This window comes from Phyllostomus hastatus, unplaced genomic scaffold (assembly GCF_019186645.2).
Source record: "Phyllostomus hastatus isolate PE091 unplaced genomic scaffold, TTU_PhHast_1.1 phas_contig_98, whole genome shotgun sequence".
Lineage (NCBI taxonomy): Eukaryota > Metazoa > Chordata > Mammalia > Chiroptera > Phyllostomidae > Phyllostomus > Phyllostomus hastatus.
In genome coordinates this window covers 6850537-6860112 of record NW_025333999.1, presented here as the reverse complement: position 1 = coordinate 6860112, position 9576 = coordinate 6850537, and the positions used below count along the sequence as shown (strand labels likewise).

At 56.4% G+C, this 9576-nt stretch overlaps 1 protein-coding gene across 4 annotated transcripts; it reads left to right on the top strand.

Annotated features, from left to right (window-relative positions):
- Positions 1-1526: 1526 nt before the first annotated feature.
- HOMER3 (homer scaffold protein 3) lies at positions 1527-9246 on the top strand. Of its 4 annotated transcripts, none has more exons than XM_045853298.1 (11): positions 1527-1698; positions 2662-2719; positions 3434-3515; positions 3595-3751; positions 3998-4129; positions 5222-5329; positions 6115-6239; positions 6848-7004; positions 7289-7399; positions 7514-7600; positions 8808-9246. In XM_045853298.1, exons 3-11 carry the CDS (start codon positions 3502-3504, stop codon positions 8997-8999), a joined length of 1083 nt encoding a protein of 360 aa, XP_045709254.1. In that variant the 5' UTR covers positions 1527-1698; positions 2662-2719; positions 3434-3501; the 3' UTR covers positions 9000-9246. The 4 variants fall into 4 exon arrangements, with proteins under 4 accessions (XP_045709254.1, XP_045709253.1, XP_045709252.1 ...); XM_045853297.1 differs by having other exon boundaries at positions 3361-3515; XM_045853296.1 differs by lacking the exon at positions 2662-2719.
- The last annotated feature ends 330 nt before the right edge of the window (positions 9247-9576 follow it).

Here is a 9576-nt window from a genome sequence, read left to right as displayed (position 1 = left end):
CTAAGACAATGTCAGGTCAGAGTTGCTCAAGGCCAGCACCATCCCAGGGCCTCCTGGAGCATGAGGGGGACCCAGGAAAGGATTCACCTTCCCAGTCTCTCTCATGCAATTGCCTTCTGTCCACACAAGGAGGAAATTTGGCCTGGGTCCTTTGCCTAACTCTCCCCACAGAATGGCCACGTGGCCCTAGCTACAGAGCTGTAGCAGTCCAGCATCAGCACACTCTGAATGGCTTTCAGAAGCCTCGGCCCTCCTGGGCCCTTTCCAGTTACTTTTTTTTAAATTATTTTTTTGGTAATAAAGAAAAGTCATTCTTTGCATAGAACAGACGGTATTCTCTTTGTTCCCCATAGTGTTCAAGCATTTTGTGGCTTTGGGCCTGAGAGCAAAGCCAAATCTTTTGCTTGTGCAGATGCCTCATGAAGTTAGAAGCAGCCGGGGAAACAGAATCTGTTTCCATTTTCCCAGTAAGGTTGGGGGTCCAGAATGGGCTGGCCCTCCAGGGGAGCCCAGGTCTGGCCACAGTTGAACTAATAAACAGGTAACAAACATCAGGGATCTCACAGAAAGGGATGGGACATGGAGCAGGGTGGGGTGAGATCCCTTCCAAGCCCAGGATGGTCAGACAAGCTTCTAGAAGAGTGGCAGTGGAGCAGAGTCTGGAAGGACAAGGTAGAATCCATGCCTGCAGGAAGGGCATTCCTGGTGGAGGGAACAGCTTGGGCAAAGTCCTGGAGGGAGTAAATTCAGATCTTGGCCTGGGAGTAAGCCTCCAGGATTCTCCTAAAGGTAATTTGAAGGTAGCTTCCAGCTCAGATGTGTGATTCTTGTCAGGGAACAGAAATAAAAGAAGAGGGAAAGGAGATGTGGCAGAGAAGTTTGTCAGAAAGCTCTACCGTGAGGCTCAGAGCTCCAGGGAACTGTGGGCCCTGGGTCTGAGGAGCATCAGTGCCTCTGCCCACAGACCCCATGGCATTGCGTGACTTGGGGCAGGCCAGAACCTGGGGAGGTGATCACCGTTCAGCCCCAGAAGGACCTGCTCCTGGCAAATGTATGAAGGGGTGGGCTTCCTCTGACCAGAGGTGCAGCCCAGGTGTGTGGATCTCCAGGGGACTCACCCATTTGGTGGGAACTGGACACCAACATTCATTCGCTGCACTCTGGATTCCGGGACCTTGTAACACATGTCATCCAACCATCGCTGGCATTGTCACAGTTGTCGTTACATAGTTACAGTTTTCTGTCTGTCGTCTCCTTTGTCTCTGCCTCTCAGTGCTCTGTCCGTCCCTTTCCTGTGTCTCTGCTTCTCTCCCCCGTCTGTCTCTGGGTCTGGGTAGGCTACTCTCACCCCAGTCCCCTTCCCCACCCTTACCCCACCACCCAGTCCTTTTCCTATTCCCGGGCTTCCCCAACCCCCTCCCCACTTCCCCTCCGAGGAGGGCCCGCAGGGGGCGCTGGGGCCGGCCTTCGGGAGGCGGGGAGACGGGGAGGCGGGGAGTGGGGGAGCGGGGGAGGCGGGGCGGGCGGCGGCCTCGTCGGGACCGGCTGCGATGGGACCGGAGGCGGTGCGGTCGGCGGCGGCTGCGGCAGCGCAGACAAAGGCGCTGGCGGCGCGGACGGCGTGGAGGGTGCGGGGATTCGGCGCCGTGGGCCGCACCGGACTCCGCCGGGACACTCACGGGGCGCCCGGCCGGCAGGGTGAGCCCTGCCAACCGACCCTGAGCGCTGGCGCAGGGGCCCCAAAGTTCCGGGGCCGGGGGAGGACTCAGGGGTCCCGAAGTTCTGGACGCGGAGGCTGGGAGCGGCCAGGGAAGTTCCGAAGTACCAGGTCTTGCGGGGCCTCCGGGCCTCGAACTTCCGGATCTTGGGTCGGGGTGGGGATAGTGCTGGGGGTTTCCAAAGTTCCAAGCCCAGCGTCGCTGGAGGCTGTAAAGGTGTTTGGAAGTTCCAGACCTGGGGATGAGGGGCCGCGCGAGGAAACCCCGAAATTCCGGAACTGGGATGGAAGGGTGGCATAGGGTCCCCAGAGTTCAGGAATTGGGGCGACTCAGAGGATTCCCGAAGTTATGGACATGGGCTTGAGGAGGCAGATATGTCCCTGAAGTTCTGGACCCAGATTCGGGGGATCAGGGAGATGTTGGAAGTTCCAAGGTTGGTGACAAAACATCCCGAAATTGAGTCACGCACTGGGCTCCCCACTCCTGACGTATGTGGGGACTCGAGCCTGACTGAATATCAGGACCCCGGACTGGGGCGCGTGGGGTGGGGCTTGTGCAGCCGCACAAGCGATTAAGGATCCCGAGCACCGGGCGGGGTCAGGCCCCCTCCGGAGCCTCCTGGCCCGCGGCGCCGGAGGCACATGACTGGTTGGTGAGTAACTTTCCCCAAACGCGCAAGTCGCGGCAGGAGCGTCCGGGCCAGAAGGGCCAGAGTTCCTGGGACCCCTGAGCCCCGGAGCCCCAGGAATCGCCCCCAAATTCGGCCAGAGCTGCCGCCCCTCCCCCACCAGAGGCTCCAGTTTCAGAACCTGTGACCAGAACAGCAGCTGCCCAGGACTGGGGGCGGGGGGGGGGGGGGTGTGGAAGGGGGGCGTCACCCTCTGACCACGGAGACCGCTAAGCTGGGGTGTCTTTTACCCCAACTTGACTCCCCCTCCCACAGGTCCCTCCTGAGTCCCCTGAAGATGCCCTGGATGCAAGTGTGAGAGTTCAGGGGGAAGGTCAGGAAGTCTTCCTGGGTAGCTGTTCCTGGCTTCTGTGGGTGTTTGTTAGAGGAACCAGCAGAGAGCTAGAGAGCCCATCTCCCAGTCCTGGATTCCCCCCAGCACCCCATGGTATTGGGACTGAGTGGTGATGGGCGATCTGGTGGTGGGCACCGGGGTGGTCCTGTTTGGCCACATCTTATCTTTTTGACAAGGATGGGGGCTTCCTGATTGGATTTTGACATTAAGTCTGTGCCTGTGCCCTAGAGTGGAAATGGAGAGATCCCTCTATGCGACCAGTGGGGACTCGTCTCCCAGTAGATGCCTGGTGATGCCACACTTTTGCTGGAGGCCCTGCTTTGAGGACTGATGGGTGACTGTATGGGAAAGTGTTGAGTGAGAGCTGACCTTGGCCTCCTCAACCCACCCTGAGATTAAGGGGGTGTCTCTAGAGATCCACTAACCCAGATAATGATAGTTTTATGCTGAGATGTCAGCAGTCACCTGGCTCCTCTCAGAGAGCTGTCTCCTCTCCAGGGTGTTGTGGGGACTTCTCCAAGGAGAGATAGTTGAGGACTCCTTGCTCTGAGTGATCTACTGATTCCCTTACTTTTTTGTTTGAAATTCTGTGAATGGTCTGTTTGTGAATGCTGCATCAGGCCCTGAGATTGGACCTGCCTGACCACCCTCAGCTTGTCCTGGAGGGACACTCACAAGCCCCCTCTACCCCAGAGGCTGAACCAGCAGCTCGTGCCACCCCTCTGACTGCCCCTTGGAGCCCACCCAGCCTAGCTTGACCAATGTCCACAGCCAGGTGAGCCCCTACCTCCCCTGGCTTGGCCCTGAGCCTTACAGGGTGCCTGGCTCCCACTGAGTGCCCTCTCCTTATGCAGGGAACAGCCCATCTTCAGCACACGGGCGCATGTGTTCCAGATCGACCCAGCCACCAAGCGGAACTGGATCCCTGCGGGCAAACACGCGCTCACCGTGTCCTACTTCTATGATGCCACCCGCAACGTCTACCGAATCATCAGCATTGGGGGTGCCAAGGTCCTGGTGGGGCCAGGTTGGGGTGGCAGGTGGCAGGGGTCTCAGCAACAGGCTTGGGTCTGATTGTGGCCTTGCTGTGTGCCCAGGGTTGGTGTTGCACTGACCCTTTCTGGGCCTCAGTCTCTCTTCCTCCCGAAATGGCTCAGACCAAGGACCTTGGAGGCACTCATACAAAGGGTACCCCAGTGGTCTCATGTTCATTGTTAGCAATCCCACCGACCTTGATCTTTGCTCTTTTCTCCCCAGGCCATTATCAATAGCACTGTCACCCCCAACATGACCTTTACCAAAACCTCCCAGAAGTTTGGACAGTGGGCAGACAGTCGTGCTAACACTGTCTACGGCCTTGGCTTTGCTTCTGAACAGCATCTGACCCAGGTGGGTCTCAGGGGTATGTGGTGGGAACAATACGATTGCACCTGGGTCTTTCTCTTGGGTACGTGGGGTGGAGGGGGCCCTGGTCAGGTGCTGGGTCTCCACTTCCCAGCTGCAGAATTGGACAAGCCAGAAGCCCCTTCCCAGTTCATTCCCTGGTTCACATCCCTGCTCTGCAGGCCACCTGCTCCAATTTCAACACACCCTACCCTCTGGGTTCCTGGGATGGGCTGGGTGCTTTCTCACACCTGGTAGCACTACATCATCACTTCCTTCCACCCTCTGCTGTCTCTACACAACTGTTTTAAACCCTGTTTTCCTGGATGGTTGGTTAGTGCTCCCTGAGTGCTGCTGAGGGCATGCCAATTTTCTTCTCTTCAATTAGCCTTCATTTTCCTCTCACATTTAGATATTGAATTTATTTCTGTGGGTAGTTTAAGGTAGGAGTATTTTTTTCCCACATGAGTACCCAGTCGATCTCGGGCCATTTTTGAAAAAACAAAAACAAAACAAAAACAAAAACAAAAAAGTTGCCCCAGTGACATGCACTGGCCCCTTTGCACAAAATAAGTGGCTGTATATCTGAAAATGTTTCCTTAAAAAATTATCCTCAAACTATAAATTTATTTTAAAGTGAAAAAAAAAGTGTACCCTACCCTAACTGGAAATGTAAATATTAATACAACAAAAATGGAAACAGGACAGCAACTTTCTCACTGGCTGGGCTCAGATCCCAGGATCTGCTCTCTCTTTGTCATACAAGGGAGGATATTTACAGGTGCCCCAGGCACTGAAGATAGATTAGCACCCACCAAAGGCTCTCCTTGCTGAAATAAGCCTGATTGAGAGGAAAGGGGGATCCTTTCCTCAGGGTGGCTCAATAAGCATCCCACCCCCACTCCCAAACCCATTGTGCTCATTGAGACATCATTTCCAAGCCTCCCGTTCTTCCAGTTCATGAGATGGGTGGGTGCACAAAGTTCCTAAAGCCCTTCATAAGTGACAGGGATGATGCTGGCTGGGGGTGACCTGGTAGGGCCCCAGGGGAGGAGACCAGGGATTTGTTGACTGTCTGTTCCTGTTACCCCTCTTCAGTTTGCTGAGAAGTTCCAGGAAGTGAAGGAAGCAGCGAGACTGGCAAGGGAGAAATCTCAGGATGGGGGGGAGCTGACCAGTCCAGCCCTGGGGCTGTCTGCCCACCAGGTCAGCACTCCCTGTCCCATGCCTGCCTGGCGATATTAGAGGGGTGGTGTCCCTGCGTTGTGTTGTGCTGGTGCCCAGAACCAAATGGTCACAGATTGAGGCAGGGGCCACGGAAGGGGAATGTGGGTGCCATGGAGCATGTCAGGGGGATCTGGCCCAGCTTTGGCCAGCTCAGATGACCAAGTCAAAATGAGGAAGTTGTAGCTAAGAGGGGCAGAGTAAAGAACTGCTTCTGGGCAGTTTCACCCATTAACTTATTCAGCATAATTAATTAACTACCTACTGTGTGCCAGGCCCAGGGCTGGACTGGGGTTACAGAGATGAAAAAGGAGGCTACCCCTGCCCTCAGGGCTCGTGAGGTGGATTCATAAGAAATTCAGCCTGGTGGAAAGGGCTTTCTGTCAGAATCTGAAATGAATGTTGAAATTCGGCCCCAGAGGGGTACTATTCGTAGGGTTTCAGATTGCCCCCACCCCCGCCATCGCAGCAGATTTCCAGTATCTCAGCGGGTTTAAACTGGCCTGCAATCAAGTTTGCTCCTGGGAAATTGGTGAGAACCCAGGCAGGCAAGGTTGGGGGCCAGGACCCAGAACTCTAGTCCAGGGGCTTTGGGAAACCGGGGAGGATGGGTGAGGGAAGGGGCGCCCTCGGATCCCAGTGCTGGGAGTGAAGCCCGCCTGCAGTCCTGAATCCAGTATCATCAGCCCCGACCCGAACCATGACCTTCTAACCGGTCTTGGACTGAAGCCCAGCCCCCGTGACCCAGCTTCTGCCCACATCCTTAGGTGCCCCCGACACCCCTCGTCAGCGCCAATGGCCCGCCCAGCGACGAGAAACTGTTCCGTAGTCAAAGCGCTGAAGCCCCCGGCCCAGCAGAACGGGAGCGGCTCAAGAAGATGCTGTCAGAGGGGTGAGGGGGTAGGGCGGGGCACAGGGTTGCCGCAGGAAGGGCTGCCAGAGGAGCCGGTGGAGCGCGACCGGCGGTGGATCCGGGCCCGTAGCCCCAAAGCCTGGGGAGTGGGAGGTGGCTAACCGCAATCCTACCCCTTCCGGAGCCGACCGCGCCCTTCCATACACAGTGGCTTTGGCCACGCCTTACAGAGGATGACCCCGCCCCTTCCCATTCACGCGTCCCGCGGATAGTTCTAAACCCACAGGTACCTCCCAGCCCCACCCAGTTCTGGCTAGATCCCTGTGGGCTGACCGCGCTGTATTCCCGTGTCTCACTGAGCGAGTACCACTCTCACCCCGCCCTCGACAAGGACCCATCGCCCATCCCTAATCGCGTCTTCCGCAAGACTCGCCTTCCCGAGACTACCGCACATCGGTTGCGTCCGGTTCCGCTTCTACCCCGCCCCGGCCCATTGTGCTGCGGCTCCCAGCACGCCGGGTCCAGTGCGGCTTTACCCCTCTCCCAGTACCGCCTTCTAGCCCCTTCCCTGCCCCAGGGCAGCCCCACCCGTCGCCTAACTCTCGCCGGCCGGGCTGAACTGCGGGCCGACCCCTGCGTCCCCGCAGCTCTGTTGGCGAGGTACAATGGGAGGCCGAGTTCTTCGCGCTGCAGGACAGCAACAACAAGTTGGCGGGCGCCTTGCGAGAGGCCAACGCAGCCGCAGCGCAGTGGAGACAGCAGCTGGAGGCCCAGCGTGCAGAGGCCGAGCGGTTGCGGCAACGGGTGAGGGGACCTTTCTTCTAGACCCCTTGGCCCGGACAACTCTGGAGCTCCTTCCTGCACATGTCCTGTCTATCCTGGGTTCACCGACTGGCTGTGTGATCTCTACAGATAACTTTCCTGAGCCTTGGTTTCGTGCTCTGTAAAATGGGTCTGATATAGCGCCCACCTCAGAAGGGCTCTGCTGGGAGTGGGGTGGGAGCTCCAAGCCGAGGGGATGAATGCCTAGTTTTGGGCAGGGCTGAGAAGAAGGCAGATCTCAGGAAGGTGCTGACATTTCCACGCAGGTGGCTGAGCTGGAGACCCAGGCAGCCGCAGAACCAACCCCAGTAAGTGAGAAGGAGGGGCCAAGCCAGGCGCTGGAGCAGCTGGAGTCCCTAGTGCAAACCAAGGACCAGGTGAGCACCGAGCATGTGAGAGTATGTGTGTGCATGTGTCCCCAGGCCTTACCTTCCCTGACCTCCCGAGGAGGAGCCAGGACCCACAGAACAACCCAGAAACTTCTCCACTAGGAGATCCAGACACTGAAGAGCCAGGCTGGTGGACCTCGAGAAGCCCCTGATGCAGTGGAGCGAGAGGAAACACAGCAGAAGGTGCAGGTGTGTGTGGTGGCCAGGGGTTTGGGTGACTGCACATGGGCAGCCAGCCCCTGGTGTGGGAAAGACTTGGTATCTTTCCTTTCTGGTGGGTCCTCCTGAACCTCAGTTTCTCCACCTGCAAACTGGACTAGGAAGACATCTACCTACCTAAAGTTCTGAAGCATTGGGAAGACCAGATGCATGGAAGGTCTGAGGCGATTTGTAAATGGTTGTTATTGGTAGGGTTTTATATCCATCCATTTATTCAACATGTGAGGTTTTTGTTTTTTTGCTTTTTGTTAAGATTTTATTTATTTTTAGGGAGAAGGAAAGGGAGGGAGAAAGTGTGGTTGCCTCTCACACACCCCCTACCAGGGACCTGGTCCACAACCCAGGCATGTGCCCTGACTGGGAATCGAACTGGGAATCAAATTGGCCCTCAGCTCACAGGCCAGTACTGAACCCACTGAGCCACACCAGCCAGGGCAAAATGCAGTTTTTGAGTCCCCGCTGAGCTCCTGTTCTTGACCTTCATCAAGTCCTCACACATCCTCAGCCTAAGGTCAGGAGCTTGCATTTGAACCCAGGTCTGGTTGGCCTGACTCTCACTAAACACTTTATCCAAAGAACATTCATGGGGCATGCCCTGTAAGTCTACAGGTAGAGGTATTAAAGGATCTGGTGCCCCCAAAAGTGTCCTCGGAAGACAGGAATTGGGGAAATGCTCACTGTTGTTTCCTGGGCAGAGTGTACAGACTGTGCAAAGGCTCTGAGATGGTTAGGACATCAGTGTGTTCAAGAGACCACAAGGCCAACCCTGGCTGGTGGTAGCTCAGTGGATTGAACGCTGGCGTGTGAACCAAAGGGTCGCAGGTTCAATTCCCTGCAGGCTAGGTCCCCAGTAGGTGGCGTGCAAGAAGCAACCACACATTGATGTTTCCCTCTTTTTCTTCCTCCCTTCCCCTGTAAAAATAAAATCAATAAAGTCTTTAAAAATAAATTTAAAAAAAGGAACCAAAAGGCCAGTGAGGGGAGAGGAGGGTGAGTAGTGTGGATTTCATCCCCAGCCTGATGGATCACAGGAGGGTTCTCAGAAGAGGGATATGATTAATTGTTATGTTCAAACTGGCCAGGGGACCAGGGAGTGCCTTCAGTGGCAGGGAGACCAGGAGACAGAGGGGCCTTGGCCCAGCGTGGGCCCCCAACCCTGCCTGCCCTCTCCTTGCAGGATCTGGAAACCCGAAACGTGGAGTTGGAGCACCAGCTGCGGATGACAGAGCGCAGCCTCGAGGAGGCTCGGGCTGATCGGGAGCGGACAAGGGCTGAGCTGGGCCGGGCTGCACAGCTTTTGGACGTCAGGCTGTTCGAGCTGAGCGAGCTTCGGGAGGGCCTAGCCCGCTTGGCTGAGGGTGCGCCCTAAGCCCAGCCTGGCAGGCAGTCCTCATAGGAGCTGAGGCCTATTCGAGGTTTTATACAAATGCTTTCTGTCTGGGGTATGGGCTGGCCGCAGGCGGTCCAGCAGGCCATTTGCCCTGGCAGGGACTGGGGCAACTCAGCCCCCAGGAGGGCCTGGTGGCTCACAGCTCAAGGTCTGGGGCTTTTCATTGTACAGGATTTCTGGAATCCTCAGGGCACATGCTAGTGCCCAGATTACATTTCTAAGCATGGCTGTGTGTATGTGTGTAATGTATGGGCACCTAATGTCATCACCACACCCTCTCCTGTCTCCTCTTAGGTACACCTTAGCTGCCCTCTGTCCATGTAGGGCTGGAAAGCCACTTACAGGTGAGGAGGGTGAAGCTCAGAGCCTGAGAGGGTGGCCAGGCCACAGTTCTGCCTGGTCCTGCTGCCCCCATCCCTTGGGGCTCAGCCCATGTTGCCTAGACCAGTTTGGACTTAGGTGGCCCCTGATAAACCCTTCACCCTGGCTACACACCCAAAATTAATCTTGAATACACAGGCACAGAAGCTCCTAGACCACAGCCAAATTTCACCAT

Excerpts from the sequence above, each read along its gene's own strand:
- HOMER3 (XM_045853296.1), top strand. Across the intron at positions 7,005-7,288 it reads CCGAGCGGTTGCGGCAACGG|GTGGCTGAGCTGGAGACCCA; the intron begins GTGAGGGGACCT and ends ATTTCCACGCAG. Across the intron at positions 7,601-8,807 it reads AAACACAGCAGAAGGTGCAG|GATCTGGAAACCCGAAACGT; the intron begins GTGTGTGTGGTG and ends CTCTCCTTGCAG.